Source organism: Rutilus rutilus (assembly GCF_951802725.1).
Source record: "Rutilus rutilus genome assembly, chromosome: 23".
In the NCBI taxonomy this organism is placed as follows: Eukaryota; Metazoa; Chordata; class Actinopteri; order Cypriniformes; family Leuciscidae; genus Rutilus; species Rutilus rutilus.
Window position 1 is genome coordinate 16,576,722 of NC_140233.1, and position 21,715 is coordinate 16,598,436.

General features: G+C 37.4%; 1 protein-coding gene across 2 annotated transcripts; it reads left to right on the plus strand.

The window, feature by feature from the left end:
* Window positions 1–1,464: 1,464 nt before the first annotated feature.
* Window positions 1,465–15,533, plus strand: hyal6 (hyaluronoglucosaminidase 6). Of its 2 annotated transcripts, XM_084397145.1 has the most exons (6): window positions 1,465–1,646; window positions 4,122–4,156; window positions 8,897–9,091; window positions 9,174–9,938; window positions 11,734–11,823; window positions 13,158–15,527. In XM_084397145.1, the coding sequence occupies exons 3-6, from the start codon at window positions 8,939–8,941 to the stop codon at window positions 13,608–13,610; spliced, it is 1,461 nt and encodes a 486-aa protein (XP_084253271.1). In that variant the 5' UTR covers window positions 1,465–1,646; window positions 4,122–4,156; window positions 8,897–8,938; the 3' UTR covers window positions 13,611–15,527. The 2 variants fall into 2 exon arrangements, with proteins under 2 accessions (XP_084253271.1, XP_084253270.1); XM_084397144.1 differs by lacking the exon at window positions 4,122–4,156 and having other exon boundaries at window positions 1,469–1,646; window positions 13,158–15,533.
* Window positions 15,534–21,715: the final 6,182 nt, after the last annotated feature.

The following is a 21,715-nucleotide window of genomic DNA, read 5'->3' on the forward strand; positions in this document are numbered from 1 at the left end:
ACAGGATTAGTATGGTGTTCCTAATAATCCTTTAGGTGAGTGTGTATATATATATATATATATATATATATATATATATATATATATATATATATATATATATATATATACATACACACACACATTTATATAATATATGTTAATATAATAGTATACACACACACACACACACACACACACACACACACACACACACACACATATATTATGTAAACAAAAACTTTTATGTTAGATGTGATTAATCGTGATTAATGGATTTTGACAGCACTACTCCTTATATTAATATTAAACTTTTATCTGCCATAAGTCTTGTTGTGCAACCAACATGAAGAAAGTGTTTTGGGGTCAATACATTTTTAGAATATCAGATAATTTGATCTTTTTTTATGACAAGACAATATTAATTCAAGTTGTAAAATGTTATGTGGTGCAATTCCCTGAAAACTTTATATTTATGAATTAAAGGGATATTTCACCGCTGGAAAGATGAATGTGTATTTCAATTAAAAAAGTCATTTATGTAGTAGAAATGTGAAATTATTTTAGAAGTTGGTGCCTTCTAGACTGAGAAAAGTCAGAAAATGTATGTTTAGCTCATGTGGATGAAAGACAACAACTCCCAGAATGCACTTGCTTCGCTGCCCTACGAGGCCACTCCCAAGCCACGCCTACCGGTTACAGAGGGCAGTATCGGAAGAAATGATACAACTAGGCTACTAGTTGACTCGAAACTGAAAAGACGCCGTTTCATCGTGAGATCTAACCCTATGGGCGGGTTGAAAATATGCGGAACGAGCTCCTACTACTGGCTGTAGTCTCGAGCCTCTATGGCCGAAAAAGCCTCCGATGACACAAAATGACGATTTTTGCGTCATCTGAGTTTTTTTTCCAGAAACACAATACAGAAATCTCTCGTCTCAGGGGGACATGAGGGAGGGAAGCACGGTCATTCGAAAATACTACCGGGTTTCTACTGATACAAAGCTTAATGCTAATCGGTGAAGTATCCCTTTAATAATTCATTGTTAAAAATAGCTTTTTACCTTAAAAACTATATTTAAAAAAAATGATAATGGTGTGTACACTCACATGTACTCAAGGTTTAAGGAAAATAATGTGTTCACTTTTTACTTGATGGTTACACTACATTTTAGAGTTGCTTGGTTGAAATGTTTCTTGAAAAATGTTTTTCAAAACTACATGAAAGCAACATCTAACAACTTGACACGTTTCAAAACCCTCCTCATCTTTTATTGACACTGACCTATTTTACCAGGCCTTCAAGTTTCAAAGCAACAAAAGCAAAGGCATTTTATTGTAATCAGGCAACAAATCAGCAGTCCTGGATCGACACGGACTGCTTTGGCATGTTGGCCATCACTAATTGCTGTTGATTTCATTTGGGAGCTTGATGAGGAGGAGCCAAATCAATTAACAAAGCAAGAGAGCGTCAATGCTGGTGCCATTCACTGACACAACAAACCGCACAGCAAATCCTGATAAACTGTCATATCTCTGAGCACATACAGCACAACAAAACAAAGCGCCTCAGCTGGATATTCAGTACAAAGACGAGATAATTACACCGGATGTGCTGAGCGGTGCAGGAACTGAGGAAGTCTTGTCTTTAAAAACAGGCTCGAGAGGTTAGTGCAAAGTATTTATCCGAATCAAAAACTGCAATCTGTCTTTATCGTGTCTTCAATGAAGTTTTCAAAGCTTAAAGGGATAGTTCACCCACAAATAAAAACTCTGTTATCATTTACTCACCCTCAAGTTGTTCCAAACCTGAATTTCTGTTGATGGGCCCCATTGACTTCCATAGTTTTTTTGTCGAGTCAATGGGGCTCACGTACTGTTTGGTTACCCATATTCTTCAAAATATCTTCTTTTGTGTTCAGTAGAAGAAATAAATTCATACAGGTTAGAACAACGTGAGGGTGAGTACATTTTGACAGATTTTTCATTTTTGGGTGAACAATCCTTAGTATTCAAAGCCACATAACAGAAAATGAAGCGGATATCAAGACAAGTTTTATATAAGCTGAAACTTTCAGAACCTTTGCACCAAAGTCATGGGGATGCCAGCTGATTATCTCCAACTGACCATATTCAAAATGGCAGATAATTATTATTAATTCAGATGAAAAGTAGTTATTTTTACTAATTCTGGCATATTTACATGGCGTATTTTTATACAACAATGTTCATGAATATGCATGGTCCCTATCAAATAAACCAATAAATAAATTGTAAAACCCTAAAATCACTCTAAATGAATTAAATAAATCATTTTATGCATTTATTGAATTCAGGCATCACAGCATTATAAATTACAGTAAAAATGGATATGCATTTTGAGATTTGGTAAAGATTTCATTCAACAGTGGTATTAAATTGAATTGTTTTTAAAGTTTAACTTGAAGTGAGCCTTATAGATGACGGCAAAACTGTGGATACGAGTATACAATTTTTTTTTTTTTAAATCTCTCATTTTGATTGATATACATATTGGGTATATGCAAATGTTGGGTATAAAGCAAGTAATTAACTAAGTAATTAATTACTGTAATTTTATTCCTTTTTCCTAGAAAAAAGTAATGTAAGGGATTACTCTTGATTTCCTGTAATGTATTTACAGTTACTTCTGATGTAAACACTTTATAAACTAAAGAACAATTCTTTATAAAACAATAATGGATTTAACATCAAAATGTAACGTCTAATGCTAAAATGTATGTTTTTAATACAATCTCCCTTTAAATAGTTTAAATTCAGTTCAAGAATAATTTATGGAATTTTATCTTTGAAAAAAAAAAAAAATTAAAAGAGGAAAATTTCATGTCTATCCTTGTATTGTTTAACTGGTCGAGGTATGATATGGGATTTAGAAAGTAATACAATACTTTTTTAGAGAGAGTAATTAGTACAGTAATCTAATTACTCTGTTGAAGATGTTCTTTCTTAGAGTAACTTATCCAACACTGTACTATATGCACATACAATGTACATATAGGATGTTACGTATATATATCAACAAATGAATCACTGCGAAAGGAATTGACCTGCCGTGTGTTACGGAGCAGAAATACATGTTCAAGGCAAGTGAAAAGAGCGTTCTGGTGGTAAAGTGTGTGTGTAGACTAGAGCAAGTTCCTCCTAATTAGGACTGGACTCTGGAGGCTTTCAATAGCAGCTTCCCTCAGCAACACCAGTGCATTCATTGTTGTGAGGACAACCTGCTTCATGGGAACCATCCGACTGTACAGCGACAGCACATAAACAAACACCCGCTGGCATGTAGTATGTCAGGACCAAGTACATAAAGTGCTGTGAATATCTGTGGGACACTGCGGGTCATTCAGACATGAGCCATGGGAACATATTTACAACACAAAGACACAAACACATTACAAAAAGAGTCTTGATGTACCTTTTTTCCTCAATAAAACTGTATTTTGCATTATTTTGTTATTATTAATACCAGACTAGGGATGTTCCTTATAAAATGTGACCTATTGTTAACTATACTCTGCTTTCCTCGCCGATTTTTACAATTTTCTTTTTGGTGTCTTTGTGGGTGTTAATGTTGGTCCCGACCTTCAAGCCCTTTTCCGTAAGGTATACGGGACCAACAGCAGTTATAAACACATTTTTTCCACATACGGACTCCAGCAGGCAAAAGACTCATACTGACTCATTTCTTTTTCCTTGCTGAGGCAAAGCGAGGCAGCTGTACGTTCTTACCCCCATGTAACGTATCCCACATCAGCCATGCGCCATATGCAAATTGTATGTATTAGCGCATTACCACACACTTCTGTTTAAACAGGCTGTAAATATCAAAATCATAGGCCACATGGGCCAATGTGAAATGTTTTGTTGAGCACTATGACTTTTCATCATTGAATTTCATGCAAAAGCTTGTGTTTAGAGGAATGCTAGGGTTTGTTACTGTCAAGACTGTTTGGTCGCAAACTTTACGAGAATAATCTTGGCGAATCTCTATGAAAATGACAATCTTTTCCCAATTATCAGATGCAGCATGATGTTTCCATGCTTAAAGGCTTTGCACAGGCCTGGTTTTACATTTATTTTTTGCTCTGTCTCCATTTTTCCAGATTACTTTTCAAGTTTGGGAACACAAGTTTTGGAGGTATGCAACACGAGCCCTTCTGATTACAGCTGACCACTGTATTTTTTCCAGCTGCATGCTGGTTACAATATGAAGTTAATGTTTTGGTTTGATCGTAGAGTATAAGAGAGAAGAGTTTTTGCAAGCCATGTTCATATTGAAGAGGGTTACTATGGAAGCCTGTGTCTGCATCAGAGTAAAATAGGCTGTTGTGAGAAGAAAGAAATACACTTTGTGCCACATATAAAGCCACAAGAGATATAAAGTCACAATTAGGAGAAATAAAATAGTGATTTTGAGATGTAGTCACTTGAGTTAAGTCAAATTTTAGATAAAATTGTTTTTAGAAAACCAATTATGAGACATCTCAGAATTTTGAGACACGAAGCTACATTGCGAGGTATAAAGTTTGGAGGTATAATATCACAGTTTGGAGGTATAAGATTGCAATTGCGAGACAGAGTAGCGATTGAGAGATGTAGTCATTATGAGATAAGACGAATTTTAAGATAAAATTCTGAATTTGTTTTTCATAATTATGACTAAATCTCACATCGTGAATTTAAGACATGAGGCTACATTGCGAGATATAAAGTCACACTTTGGAGGTATAAGATTGCAAATGTGAGAACGTGTGATTGAGACTTGTCATTATGAGATAAGTACAATTTTGAGATATAAGCTCAAATAGTGTGATTAAAAAGTCAATTATGTGAAAGTCGGAATTGTGAGATATTAAGCTACATTGCGAGACAAAGTGATAGTTTTGAGGTATAAAATTGCAACTGGGAGAAATAAAGCAGCAATTGAGAGATTAAGTCATTATGAGATAAGTCAAATTTAAAGATAAAATTCTGAATTTGGTTTTCATAATTATGACTCTCTCACATTGTGAATTTAAGACATGAAGCTACATTGTGAGAGATAAAGATAGTTTGCAGTTATAAGACTGCAATTGTGAGAAATAGTAGCGATAGAGAGATATAATCATTATGAGATAAGTCACATTTTGAGATACAAAGCCACAATTATGAAACACATTAAGAATTGAGATATAAAGCTACATTAGGAGACATAAAGACAATTGCAATTTGGAGAAATAAAATAACCATTGAGCGATGTAGTCATAACGAGATAAGTACAATTTTGAGATATAGCCACAATTATGAGAAATTCAAATAAACATTCATATAAAAAGTCACAGTTAGGAGGTATAAGATTGCAATTGTGAAAAATAAAGTCACAGTTGTGAAATATAATTAGCAATTTCAGTGTTTTTTCAAAAAAAATCTTCTATAGGTTTTAGAACATGGATAAAAGGATAAATAGCATAATGGCATAATAAATAGCAAAAGCATAATGGATAAAAAAAATCTTGTATAAAGGATAAATCTTAAACATTATTGGTTTACATTTTTCAGAACCCTATAAACTTTATTTCCAGATTTAAGTGAATAAAAAAAAAAGTTCAGTGCAAAACATGATGTGTAGCTCCTTAGTCATCTGGATTCAATCAGTCCATTTTGTAAAGAGAGAAATAAAAAAGCAGTTGGTTCTCATGTCCCTCGAGCACTGTCTGTCTGAGGAAAAAGCCAGTGCCAGTATGTCTCAGACGGGTTTTTTGGGGGGTCTTTTTTGTGGTTGGGCACTGTAGATGGTTGTGGTTTATGAAAAGACTTGGTGACTTCACCACACTGTTGCTCTTGGGTTAGGTCGACAAGTTTCACTGCCATCTCACTGGAAGAGGAAATGCAGATCTTGCCCATGTCCCGTAAACTACATCATCACTTTTATTTTATCTGACAGACACCACAAACCCACGAGAAGGAGATGCTATCCATTAAAAATATCTGAAGAGAAAAGCCCTTCAGATGGTGAATTGACATAATTGTTTTCTTTGTCCTAATTTTCTCTATGAACAAAACGTGTCAGCCTTAATTCAAGAGAATTATTTGAAAAATAAACAGGCAGAACAGGCATGTTCAGGGCTGATTTCATTAACAAGGGCCCCTTTGGGTACACAATCACACTTGTAACCATGAGAGGAATTTGACAGAGATTAGCAAAGGAATTTTAATGTAATGCACATGTCATTTTCAAATCGAGAGAGGAGGAAAAGCAAGATAAAAATGAAGCATTCCAGAAATCCAGTAAATTATCGAAATATTGCTATGAAAACTTTACGACATTTAACTTAACATGGTATCCAACCCAAAACAGCAAAATAGATTGCAAATATTCAAGGGTCTATTTAAGAGTCTATAGAAGCCCTGTAATTCTATTGTCATCAGGTGTTTTGTGGTTGGGTAAAACTACTCCTCTGAGTAAAATCTTTACAGCAATTTTCATGCACAAATGTTAACAGTTAAGTGATACAACTATTAAATGTACAACCATATACAAAAACTTTTAATTATAATTATCAATACTTATAATATACTATTTAAAATCCCCCTGCAGTCAATAATTGTATACCTTAAAAACTCATCTTTATAATCAAAATGACAAAAAAAAAAAAAAAAATCCAGTAAAAATAATTTCTTCATGTCTTAAAATAGCTCAGACTGCCTGATCCACTTGGTCAACTGCAGCAAACGCTACACAATAGCAAGTGGAAATTTTGGTTTAATTCAGCTATATATGTTTGAACCAGAAACTGATTCAGAAATCGATGTATCGGAATGGCAATGCATTTTATGTATCGTTCTCTACAACGTCGTAAACATAACTGTCATTTTTATGATTAGCCTTTGGCTTGACTGCTATCATCAAACAGCTAATAATGCAATGCTGATGTTACACAAACCATGTTCATGTTCGCCATCTTAGAGTCAGACAGCTGATTTATAAAAAAAAAATAGGCATCCTTAGAAACACTTTGAACATCATAGAAAGTCAGTGGAGAAAAGCCCTGCACATTGAAGGGATTGGTTACATGTTTGTGACAGTATATAATGGGCAGTTTTGAGACTGTTTGCCATTTTAGGGGAAAATACAAATAATAATAATAATAATATTGGTGTTAACTTATAAATTTGCACATCATTTGTCTTAAAGCATATTAAAAACGCAACTTTCTGCATTTGAGATGACTGTCTAAAAGTGTCCCAATATATCATAATTTTGCATGGAAGAATGGCCATAAATATGAATGAGGTGTAAAAGAGTGTAAAAGAAAATGTTAAGAAATACCTGCCAAAATGGGCAATATCGGCAACATAATGTGGGAGATGAACTCAAAACTTTAGAAGGGAACGCAAAGTTTCTTGGGTGAGCACAAAAGTTTGGGAGGGAACGCAAAATGAAGTTTTATGTAACAAAGTTCGGGAGGAGTATGTTCAGGTAATCATCCAATCAGCACAAGAAGAAGCCAGTATAAATAAAGCCTTCCCTTACCTCCTGTCTCATGACAAATTTCTCAGCATCCCGCCACCACCCCATCACCTCACATTCGGCTGGGTCTACTCATAGATACCTACGATCTATACATTCATAGGGGGGAGTTCTCTGGGGTCGGCCCGAATTCCTAGCTCGGAGCCCTCCCCCCGGACAGCAAGCCAAATACGCATTATACATTTTATATCAGATTTCATTAACATGTGAACTCGTGAAATGTTTATCGGGGCAACGCAAAGTTTTTCGGGGAACGCAAAAGTTTTGCGAGAGAACGCAAAGTTTTGCGAGAGAATGCAAAGTTTTTCGGAGGAACGCAAAAGTTTTGCATGGTAACGCAATGTTTTTCAGGGAACGCAAAAGTTTTGCTAGAGAACGCAAAGTTTTTCAGGGAACGCAAAAGTTTTGCGAGAGAATGCAAAGTTTTTCAGGGAACGCAAAAGTTTTGCGAGAGAATGCAAAGTTTTTCAGGGAACGCAAAAGTTTTGCGAGAGAATGCAAAGTTTTTCAGGGAACGCAAAAGTTTTGCGAGAGAATGCAAAGTTTTTCAGGGAACGCAAAAGTTTTGCTAGAGAACGCAAAGTTTTTCAGGGAACGCAAAAGTTTTGCGAGAGAATGCAAAGTTTTTCAGGGAACGCAAAAGTTTTGCGAAAGAACGCAAAGTTTTTCAGGGAACGCCAAAGTTTTGCGAGAGAACGCAAAGTTTTTCGGAGGAACGCAAAAGTTTTGCAAGATAACGAAAAGTTTTTCAGGGAACGCAAAAGTTTTGCGAGAGGGAACGCAAAGTTTTGCGAGAGAACGCAAAGTTTTTCGGAGGAACGCAAAGTTTTGAGAGAACGCAAAGTTTTTCGGAGGAACGCAAAAGTTTTGTGAGATAACGCAAAGTTTTTCAGGGAATGCAAAGTTTCTCGGGGGAATCCAAAAGTTTTGTGAGAAAACGCAAAAGCATTGAAATATTTTTTTCCACATCACCATGTCCCTTTAGGCAAACTTTAAGCCATATATATATATATATATATATATATATATACAAATGACAGCAATATAAAACAAATTAAAACAAAAACAAAATAAAAGCCTATTCTAATTATATTAATAAATACTATAATAATATACAGCATAAATTCTTAAATAAACACTGCTGCTAGATTACGGTTACACAATCAAGTCCTGTATGCATGAATTACTTGAGTTAATTGGATGCAGTACAGAGAATCATTGTGCAGTGGAATATAGAGCACCGCTGCTCGCTGACCCTCGCTTGTCCTGTCACTCAAACATGTCTTTGATTATCCTTGCCAAATTACCCTTATGATGTAATAATTTTTTCAACATAGATGTGATTTTTCATATTTTATTTCTCTTCAGGTTGTGGCAAGTGTGTTGATTGATCTATGAGGGTATTTGGGGATGGCGCTGATTGGCCTTGTGGCGATGGCAGTGTGTGGGTCGCTGGTTGCTTGGGCCGATCAGTTGAAGCAGGCCCGAACGCCTTTGTTACACCATCGTCCGTTTGTGGTGGTGTGGAACGCACCCACCGAATCCTGTCGTCTTCGATTCAAGGTTGAACATGTGTCAGTGATCTAGCAAATGTTCTGTGTGGTCCAAATGATGGGAATGACATCTTGTCTGTTTCTTTTTCAAGGTGGATTTGGACCTTAGTGTCTTCGACATCATTGCAAACCACAACGAGACTTTGAGCGGCCCCAACGTAACAATCTTTTACCACAGTCACCTGGGTTACTACCCTTACTACACCAGTTCTGAGATTCCCATCAATGGAGGCCTTCCTCAGAACCAAAGCCTGAGCAAACACCTCAGCAAAGCTCGAGCTGACATCGACAAGCTCATTCCCTTCAAGGACTTTCACGGGCTTGGTGTCATCGACTGGGAAAACTGGCGTCCGCAGTGGGTGCGCAACTGGGGCTCGAAGGACATCTACCGAAACAAATCCAAGGAACTTATAAGGAAGCTGCATCCTGGTTGGCCACAAAGTAAGGTGGAGAATGAAGCAAAGGAACTCTTTGAGAGGGCCGGACAAGTATTCATGAACTCGACGCTCTTGCTGGCCGAGAGTCGACGACCGCATGGTCTTTGGGGGTATTACCTCTTCCCTGACTGTTACAACTATGGTTATAAGGAGCATCCGTTGCGTTACACAGGAGAGTGTCCTAATATAGAGCATGTACGCAACGACCACCTGATGTGGCTGTGGAAGGAGAGTACGGCCCTCTATCCTTCCATCTATCTCGACTATGAGCTCAAGTCTTCGCCCAACACGGTCAAATTTGTGCACTACCGTGTCAAGGAGGCCATGCGGATCGCCTCGATTGCCAGGAATGACTATACGCTGCCTGTTTTCGTCTACTCCAGACCTTTCTACGCCTACACATTTGTTGTCCTATCAGAGGTGAGTGGAATATTAGGTAAAAAGTTAATAATTAAGTCCGAATCATGGCATAGCAGTTAGAAAATGTGCTCTCATATGCTGAAATGTGATGCTTATGCTGGAAAAACTAATTTAAGGCCATTTCTATGGCTATAAATATTGCTATTTTTTTAAAAGATGTAAAATAAAACAAAGATATGAACTCTTTCCCCACCATTTATGGAATTTTCCATAATTTCTGAGACAACACTTCGCCAGCATAGACGGACATTTTAGGGGCGCTATTACACGTCTTCTGAAAGAGAAAAATATTCTTTGTTGTTGTTTTAAAGCAGAGGGTCTGTTCTTTTATTTAATTTTATATACAGTACACTGCATATTCAGATATTCATACAACAAAATATTCTGGGGGCCATGAAACTTTAGTGAAAATGATAAATAAAAAAATGCTGGTGCTGGCTTGGAACTTTTTTCAAAAATGCTTTCAGGGAAAGAGTCAGAAATAAAGTTTGTAATATCTACACTACTACTGTCAACAAACAGAATAGCGAAGTAATTCAAACAGGATTCTTTAAACACTCCCCTTATTTGTCATTGGTCGGTTAAACAGATAGCCCCGCCTCCCCCACACGCCATTGGGTAAACCAGTGTTGCTATGCTGGTCAGGATTCTCAACCAAACAGCAATGTTTTGAAAACACCACGGAGCCACAATGTTTATAGCCTAGTTTTTAGGTAAATCAACTTACGAATGACTAAAGGCCGATTCAAAACCAAGGACGATAGTGAAGTCCACACCACAACCACACCGATAACATCACAGAAGAATGATATCATTCTGAAATTACTTGTTGCCAGCCAATCAGAATCCATCCAACTCAAGCTTGAGCATTTAAACTGGCAGATAACACTAATAATAAACACAGCATTATTGTCTGTGGGTGTGAATATATTAATATAATGGTGCTGGTTGAGGAGATTCCCCCTTCCATATATAAAGCGCTTTGAGTACCTAGAAAAGCACTATATAAATGTAACGAATTATTATTATTGTTATTATTATAGTTATCGTTATAGTTCTTGGTGTGAACTGGCATTTAAACTCTAGAGTCTGTCTATTTAGTTTTTAGATTTTTTACATCTTCAGTATATAGATTTTTAAAGATTTTAATAATATTACAGCACTGAATTGTGTTTGCGCACTGAATACTTTACGCATTTTCCAGCCGTCTAAAGGGACCTGTCAAACACACATTGTTTTAATCACTCGTCAAATACTTGAGTGACAGACCCACTCCCTAAATCACCCTCCTCCCTGGCACCTTAAACGCCAGAGATATGCTTAAACACTCATCTGTCACCTCATTATGAGAGGAATGTTCCAAATCAAACTCTGCAGTAGGTCTGCAGGCGTGTTTTCAGTTTGATGGGACCACCCGCCTTTCTAGACAGTGAGGTACATCAAGGTAATGTACTTATTATGACTAGTTTAGGTTACAACCGATAGCTTCCATATGTTCATTGTGATACAGGCTCCAGACCATACATTACACGTACAGGTCTACTGTATTGTTTTACTTACCACCAGGCAAAAATCAAATGTGCGATTACACACCTCTCCTCGGTAAGCCACATGATTTAAGGTATCATTCATGTCTGGGTAACAAACCCTATATGAGCAATGGTAATAGGGTTGTTTGTGTTATTCAATAGTAACAAATTTATTTTCCAGGCCTATTACTAAAAAAGATATGATATGATCTGTTGCTTTTCTGGTTTGAATTGCATTAACATAAATAAATATTTATCTTGAACAGAGTGACCTGGTCCACACTATAGGAGAGAGTGCAGCACTGGGGGCCGCTGGCGTGGTCCTGTGGGGGTCATCTGAATATGCAAGATCTCAGGTACGCATTATACACACTATCGCTCTAAAGTTTGACTGAACGGTGGTGTACATCAGACACAGAGCACGTTAACAAAATGAATCCAACAATAAATCTTCTTGACTGGATTGGATGCATTTTTAGGTGAAACGGCTAATATTAGAATCCATAACCAACAGCATTCAGAACCACATGGGGATCAGCTTGAGCTGATGGCATTAACATATTTAATATGTTTGAAGCTTAGGGAACAATCTGTCCGCAGTTTATCTCTTAAAGGGACACCACGAAGATGAATTCTGTCTAAACCTAAAATAAAGCAATGTTAGTGTCATCATAGCTTCTGTATCTGGTGATTTATACAGTATCACACATGTGCTCCTGAAAGACACATGCTCATTTTGTGGGTGCGTCCCATATCCTGTTTACAAAAAGCACAAGGAAGAGTATACATTGAAGCTGGTGGAAAGAGTTAACAAACAGTTAATGTGTTTTTCTGTTGTGTGACATAATGGTAATTTTGTTTATTTATCTTGCATGAGAATGAGCTTAAACATTTTAACTGACTTGGGGGACATTTTTTTACGAGTTGTATCATGTACAGTGATCGGTAGTATTTAACAGAAATACTTTGTCATATACACACACTAGTACTGTTCAAAAGTTTTAGATCAGTAAGCTTTTTAATTGTTCTTAAAAGAAGATTATTCTGCTCACCAAGGCTCATATTTTTACAATTTCAAAGAATCGTTTTCTATTAGAATATATTTTAAAATGTAATTTATTCCTGTGATGCAAAGCTGAATTTTCAGCATCATTACTCCATTACAGTGTCACATGATCTTTCAGAAATCATTCTAATATGATGATTTGCTGCTCAAGAAACAGTGTACTATTTTTTTTTTTTTTTTTCAGGATTCTTTGATGAATATAAAGTTCAAACGAACATCATTTAAATCATCTATATCGTATAAAAATTATATATATATATATACACACACACAAATATATATATACACATACACAAATCAGCTAATACTAAACTAAAACCAAAATCAATTAAACCTGTATAAACATTTTTAAAAATAGAAACTAATAAAAATTAAAAAACAATTACTACAGTAAAACTTTTAAAAATTACTAAACTGAAAATGGAAAATATTTAAATAAAAACGAATTAACTAAATTATTCATGAAAGCAAGTTTTTCCATCTAATATTTATATTTTATTTCAGCCTTATTTTAATTAACTAAAATGATTTTTAATAGTGTTACTTCAAAATAACATAAATGATATTGACCAATATTACTTAAAAAAATGCCCTAATATCTTAATATGTGTTTGTCTTGGCCAGAGAAACTGCATGACAGTCAAGAAATACATTGACGGTCCTCTGGGTCACTATGTGATCAACGTGACCTCAGCCGCTAAACTGTGCAGCAAAGCCTTGTGCAAGAAGAACGGCAAATGCGTCCGCAAGAGCCTGGACTCTGGGGCTTACCTGCACCTCAACCCTCGCTTCTTCAACATCCGCCTCAACCAAGGCATCCGTGGGCCGCGTTTCCACGTCAGCGGCCACCTCAACAACCACGATATCCTGGACATGAAGCAAAAGTTCACCTGTCAGTGTTACCAGGGCTGGACGGGCATCTACTGTGAGATGCCCCAGATAGCACAGCCTCTCCCACCCCACCCGAGAGACAGTATCCTGGGAGAACTACTGCTGGTCCTGTCCCTTCATTTCTCCTGTCTGTCTGTCATCATGTTCTTGGGTCTGTGTCTCATTATTAAGTGTCTGATTCTGTAAACCACAGTGTAGATGGTACTTTAGACTGTCTGTTAAAGCTGCAGTCCGTAACTTTTTTGGGTAAAAAATGATCCAAAATAAATGTTTGAGCAAGTACATAACCAGCCAGCGTTCAGAACTATTTGTTTTAATTCCAGTGGTACTGTAGCCTGGAAATCCAGACCTCAATCTAAAAGATTAATGGTCTGGCGTCGACTAATGAAAATCGGCCAGCTCGAGGGGCGGCACCAAGCATGCATTTGAAAATCTACTGCAAGCAACTGGACAACGCTACGACCAATCACAACAATAAACCCCATACGCTTAGCTACCAGCGGAGCTAACTGGTAGATTAGACTCTTGCCGTATCCGGTCAGCAAAACAGCAAAAACGTCCTTCTTGCAAAGGAACGATTCGAGCGGCGTTTTCTGTTCCTGTTTTAGATAAAAAGCCAAGTCTAACTCGTTCATTGTAGCGGCCAAAGCCGTTTCAAACAACTGGTATTCATCCATGGCCATCTTGCAATGTTTACTAATGACTTCGACGTCACAGCGCTGTCGTCATCTGTTTAGCTCGCCTCTGGCCCGCCTTTATCAGATAACCCGATGTGATTGGTGCAGCTCAGATCGAGGGGCATATTTAATGAGCATCATTACTCGACACCAGAGTAACTCGCAGAGCAAATTCAACTTGTGCTCTCGCGAGAACTCTGGATTACCAGGGTAGTGGTACTGATGGATTTCCGCAGGAAATTCGAGCATGTCTTTGCGTCATTACGTCACATCTGTACACATAAAGAAGGAGTCTCGGCTAGTAGGCTATGTTGCGTGTGAGGATGTTGGAGGTGGAGATTTATAGCCTTTTCTCACAGCACTTGATATAATTAAACTTATCAATTTGATGGCGAATCCAGAAAGGTTCAAACGACAATCACCAGTAACAACTGGAGATTCACCCGTTGTAAAATGCAAAAGACTTCTGAGTGGCTACAGACAAGAAGAGACTGCAACCGGGCCCATGCGAAAACAAGGATAAATATCGGGAGGGCATTAAATGTAGTCACGCAATGCTGATGTTGTTAACATGAACAATTTGAGAACAAAGTATAATTTGCACGGTTTGACATGATATGATAAGCGATAGTTAGATTTAATCAGCGCAATTTAATGCAATGCTTTTTCCCCCTTAGTCAGAACCCCCTTACTTGTTCAGATTACATTAACCGGTGAAAATTCTTATGTTGGTCATACTTCCAAAAAGTAGAATCTGTGATTCTGAATGCCAGCATCCACACCGGCGCGGTGACTGACCGCCGCGCATTCTCCTCAAAACATTGGATTCATCCACGCTGTACCGTGCCGAGGCACCACCCATGTAAAGTTGATAATTCCGCGAATAACTGCAATTGCAGATTTTGAACAGAGGTGGCGACAAAGAGGTAAAACTACAGACTGCAGCTTGAAAAAAAAAGGAAATAAATGAAATTTAGAGTAGGTGAAGCTGAAGCTATATCTAGCTATATGGTTTTGAGTCAAAAGTTTTTCACCACAATAACAGACCGGCGTGCAATTCATTCAAGAACATCATGCTTATTTTCTGCAACAATGGCGCCACAAACTTCACATACTATTGAAAATCCAGCATTTAATTGATCCAGATAAGCACTCATTGTCACGGTTATAAACACGAAGGCTTTTATCTTCCATGAGGGGGTTTGACTTTGTTTCCAGGCGGACCGTTAAAGAACGTGACACACACGTCTCCTGGAAATCCTGGAGAATACAACCAATCAGATGACGACTTCAAAACTCCCGAAGTGTTTCCTGTTTTGTGTGCCATATTCATCAGACATTCAGCCAACGGTCTATGGGCTTGATATCTGAGGCTAAGACTACACAAAAACTGATACTTAAAATAAAGGATCGATCTGATCAGACATTCACGAACAAAGGCCTTTTGTAAATCAAATCATTTTAGTGATTCAAAAGCACAAAATAGCGAGAGTAGTTTGATTGAACAAGTCACTCTTTTGAACTGGTTCTTCTTAGTGAATCAAAAACATGTGCTGCGTCCCAATTCACATACTATCCATCCTAAATTGCTTTCGAAATTAGAATTAGTGTGTCCCAAATCATTGTATGTTGAAATGAGTATTCCCACCCGGAAGGTCTACTTTTCCTGGTTAGAATCCAAAGTGCAGATCCATGCACACTCTAATGGCTAATATTGCCCACAACCCATTGTGCGTTGGATGAGGATTCGATTAGAACTACAAACACAAGTAAAAAGTGTAAAAAAATACAAACATGGCGGATGTGCGAGACAACGGTTAAGTAGAGAGGTTTAGATAAAGGGGTTTGAGTGATTAATAATAGTTTCTAACCTGACAAAAAGCCATTTATTCAATGTTATCCACATATTTCATCTGCATCGTGAAGATATGTTTGGTCATTCACTTTTGAAAACATGAGGAGAGTAACTACTTACAAGAGAATTATGAAATAGGTTCAAATTAACTAAAATCTAATTAAATTGGGATTTTTTTGAACGATGCCCATTGCCTAGCCTATTCAAACACTCCCATATGGCACATTGACCATAGTTTGGGTCATGAAGTAATTACTCTTTTAAACCCAGTTATTTTTAGTGCACAACAAAGCACAACCAGTGTAGATCAATTCGTGAACAAATGACTCTTTTGAGTCAAATCTTTTAATGAATAATTTAATTATCAATAAATATGCTCAATAATTATCAGTGAATATGCTCAAATTAATAGGAATCTAATCAAATATCAGTATCAGTACTCGGCCAATTGAAAACCCCGTTATACGTCATACGTATCACACACTATGGCCCAATCCCAATTCTATTTTATACCCCTTCACCTACCCCTAACCCTTCGCCTACCCCTAACCCTTGCCCCTTGAAACAGAGTGCCAAGGCGTAGGGGTGAAAATATTCCCCTAAGAAATGGGACACCACTACTACACCGTTTCATTATACGTCGTCGCTATATATAGCGCCTACGTCACAGGAAATGCGCCAATGTTTATCACAAACTTCCAAGATGCCGTCATCAGCTGTAGTCTTGCGTGAGTTACAGCTATTTTTTGCATTTTTCTTCTGAAGTTCGCAGAAAACAACGGAGATGACGATATCTTCGACGCCTAATGCTGCCGCGTTCACACCAAACGTGAATAGAGCGTCTGGCGCGAGTGATTTCAATGTTAAAAAGCGCGTCTGGAGGTCTTGCGGCGCGAATGAGACGTTTAGCGCGGCGCGGTGGACGCGAATTCGCCTCATTCGCGCGTCCACTTCGCTTCAAACTGCTTTTTACGCGCGTCATATTGTTAACGGACTTTAGCGGTTTTTTGCAACCGTTTCTTTGAAGAACATGACCAGTAATTATGAACACAAGATTGAATGTGACAAAGAAAATGATTATTGGCCGTCATGTTGCCTCTGTAGCCGGTGTATGCAGGTACATTTCTCATACCCCTTCGTTTGAAGTGTGGTCCCGAAAAATCTTCGTTTCAAGGGCTATCTGGCCCTTCCCCTTACCCCTACCCCTCCAACCAAAAGAGAATCGAGACAACCCTACCCCTTCACGGGAACGCGCAAAACAGAGGGGTAGGGCCAAGGGGTAGGGGCAAGGGGTGAATTGGGATTGAGCCTAAATATGCATTCAGATAAGAGTATTTTTTTGTAACTGTTCAGTAACTTTCAATAATAAACCACCTTGAGAATTTTCACTGGAGTAAAAATAGTGTGATAAGTAGCCCCAATCTCCTCTACAAGTGTATATACAGTACAGGTACAGAAGTGACAAGTTTTACTCTATATTTACATCCATCATAAGATAGTACTATGTCCTGCACTCATCTTGTCATCTGAGTGTTCATAGTCTCATTTCTAATCTTCAGTGTTCAGTATAAGAAGCACAAATGCATCATAATTCATTCAAAAGAACACCAAATGCTCTTTCCCCACCAAAACCGAGGTGAATATTCTCAACTATTTACCCAGAAATTAGACATAACAGCATGGTGTAATAAGACAAAGTTGGTTGACCAACATGTCTCAGTGTAGACTGAGGCTCCATAGATTGTGATTCAGCTTGGCAGCCAAAAACTGTCAATAAATTACCAAGCCTGGGAAACCAGCAACTCCTGATTATTTTAAGCTAAATTACATCTTCTTTTGCAGCAACCATCATCTGTTAAGGGATTTGAGGTTCTGTTGTTGGAGATAAAAACCTTTTGTCCATTTTTTGGCCAAGACATTACATAGAAACTGGTTTTTGGAAACAATATGTGGTGCATTGTTGATTTGGTCATGGGTAAAATGAGTCACAAAAAGGGGAAGAGAAGGTTTTGTGCTATGCACACATGCTAAACATTCAGTAAAGATATTTTTTTTTTTTTTTTTTGTCCAAGCTTGTCTGTTATTGATGGAACTTATATCAATATTTACCGGAAAAAAAACATGCTCCCACTCAAAGACTAGAAAACACTCTCTGCGTCTCACATCAAACATATGGTTGGATTTTCATATTTATATGCATTCATGTTATTTGTTGAACCTGGATCGCTGTGCATGTAAGAAGCAGGAATGTGAGGAAAGGTTTTCGGCTACCAAAGTAATGCATAACTGAGACACACCTCACAGCTGTTGGTCCGAGCCCAGGATACACTCGCAAACACAGACCTGGAACCTGATCTAGAGATGGAGGAATTCCTGAAGTTTTGGGTGGGACAGACAAATCCAACACAAGCACCTCCAGACCCCTTGCCGGGAAGTTAAGAGGAAAAAAGTCCAGTATATATTGGAGAGTGGGGTCGTTCGGTGCATTTCCAACGTTTTTTGCTCTATGTGGACCACATCAAAGCAGTACAGTATGTGTGTTTAGGTGGGTGGGTGGGTATTTGTGTCCTTTGCAATAAAGAGCAGTACCGTATGAAGTACAGAAGTACATTTCTAAATACAACATCAACAAGAATTAATGTGGTTAAACTAATGGACCAATGAATCATACGTTTGTACCTTAGATTCTACAATTTCCCTCTGCGATTTATGTACGCTGAACCATTCGTTAAGAAGTTTTCCTTGATTTCCAGGCTTATTGTGAAAGGCACAGTTTACCCAAAAATCAAGTTGTTCCAAACCTGTACGAGTTTCTTTATTCTGTTGAACACAAAAGAAAATATTTTAAAGAATGTCTGTAACCAGACAGTTGACAGCAGCTATTTACTTGCATAGTATTTTTTTTCCTACTATGGAAGTCAATGGCTACCGTCAACTGTCAGGTTACAGACATTCTTTAAAATATATATATTTTTTGTGTTCAATATAAGAAAGAAACTCATAGAGGTTTGGAACAACTTGCAGGTAAGAAAATTATGGGTGAACTATCCCTTTAAGCTCAGCATTCCTTAAGCATACAAATGCAGAAACATTTCGCTTTTTGAAATCAATCACGCATTTTTGCGGTGCAGAATTTGACATGGAAAAATGAATAACATTTTAGCAAAATCATTTGTTTTTAAAGTTTGTACAATGAAACTGCAGTGTAACACATAAAAGGAACAAACACTGCCATATTAATACAAACAAAAACTACCATGGTATTTTTGGACACTGACCACATACTGCCATGGTTTTTGTTTGGACATGGATTAAAAAAAGAAAAGAAAGTGGGCTGGATTGATACCAGGTTATGGGATGCTAATGTCCAGAAAACATGTTTTAGATATACTATGATACTTGGTATTTTTGAAAATATCTTGCAGTACACTACTATGTAAATACCATGGTTGAAATATTTATATGCACATAAACGACTGATCATTTAATTCCTCACGGTGTCTTCATGTCAGGAGTGAGTCTAAAGTGCAGTTATTATCAGGAGCTCTTTAGCTCAGAACTGAAGAGAAAGGAAAGGTCTCGCTGGTGATGTCGTCTTTCCCTTCCATAATTTCTCCACAAACTACCAGTTTACATTACCCCACTCTCTCACCACTAATAACAGGTTCCGGGTTGCTAAAATGTGCCACACATCCATTTATCTTACCCACTGACAGGTATTACATTAAATATTGGTTGCCACTGCCACTGTATATGTCTTAGTTTAGAGTAAAAATGGGTCAATGTTAATTTAATGACTCTAAATGTATTTTTTTCTGTAGTATTTTGAAACAGCCACCCAGATTAGATTAGATACATAGATAAATAGATATATAGATAGATAGATAGATAGATAGATAGATAGACTGATAAATTAAACATCATTGCATTTCACATGATTGCATTTAATTATAGCCTATTACAAGATATTTATATATTATATTATATAAAAGAAAAAATCATTGCAGTTACCTCAATCAAACTGCAATGAAACGTCCGATCAACTGCCGAATACAGAACAAACAGTCCGGCACAGGCCTGATATGTACAATGTTGATGTTTTCAGTGTGTCAATCCACGACTAACCAGTGCCACAGACTGGTAGAAAATCGTTTAAAATGTGCAACATCTGTTAAAATACTACTTTGCTACAAGTCAAAGGTTCATTTGTTATGACCTATGGTTAAAAATACGAGCTCAGTCATTGTCTGGACATGTTCCTCAGAATGGATTGTGAATAGCTTTGACATTGTTCTTCTAGAGCTAACTATAGGAGGCCATTAAAATGCTCTATTAATGAGCCACAGTGGAGATGTAGATCACATTCTCTTGTGCATTGACCAACACCTTCTATCAAACATATTGCATCGCCTCATTCACTTGCCACGACACCCGTTACTGCTTCTGCTGCTGGTAAGTCTCTGACTGACCCACTGCTTGTTTGTTTTTCTATGGGACTTAAAGCTGAAGTGTGTCATTTTTTATGTCAAAATAATATATCCCAGCTTAATATGCAGATTCAGCAATAAGTAAACCCTTACTCTGACTGTCAAACATGATTCCACTTGTTTATGCAGCCCAACATGGCAACACTGGCTCAACCAATAGTGTGAGTTTGGGGCGGGGCTATCTGTTTGTTCAACCAATGGCAGATGAGGAGTTTTCGGGAAACCTGTTTGAAAAAAGTTTTTGAAATTTTGTTTGGTCGCACTAGTGGTGGAGAAATGAGCAATTCTGAAAAATGTAATCAAAATCACTCAAGCTGACATGCGGAAAGTTGTTTAAAAAGCCAAATGTTGCTGAGGCTGTACTTTCAGATGACTCATGTGTAAATTGTAAAACCAAAATGAAAAGTCACAGCAATAAACATATTTTGGTATTCTGTTTTTAAAGATTAATTTTAAATGAGCATTACAGTACACTCTCAGAATTTGTTTTACAAAACGCTGTAACTGGGGCACCTTTTCAAAAGATGTCGCAGAGTTACCCTTAAAATTGTCTTATGTAAAGGCCCCATAAGCAGCACCTGCAAAGATATTAAATATTTGTGCTATCTATATAAAAAGGTTCTATAATTTGTACAAATTTTCCAGTAATCATCAAGTGCATTCGAAGGACATCCCCATAAATGATTCATAACCTGGTTTACGTTAATGCTGTTTTTGAAGTACAAGAAGCAAATATTTCCATACAATTATGCTATAATTTCATGTGCCAAAATCTACTCGGGTGAGGAACATTGAGAACATTGGAAGAATCTTTATTTTCACTGCGGAGGTTCAGATCACATGCCAGCCTGCTTGCCCTTAAAACGGGCAGTTCAAACAACACTTCATACTCAGCAAGACATGCCCCATCTGAACAAGCAAACCAAACACTAGATTCACGATACAACAAACTTTAAAGTGCTGCTAAATCAACAGTAGTGTCGCATTTCCTAAGCTGAGGTTTAATAAAACAGACCTCCCAGTTTGAATGATGAAAAGTGGTTTTGTACCAAAGGAAATGTGGTGTTCAATGTCCACAAAAATTACACTCCAATCATCATATAAATCCAATCATAACATAAATATATGACAGCATGGAGGTTATTGGTGCAAACCTAAAGCTTTTTCCGCTTTATTTTTTGGAGCTTCCTTTATATAACTGGACAGTTTTGACAGAGGAGAAAGAACTTGAGTGGGATTGAAACATGATGCAGTTCAGATTCGAACCCGCAA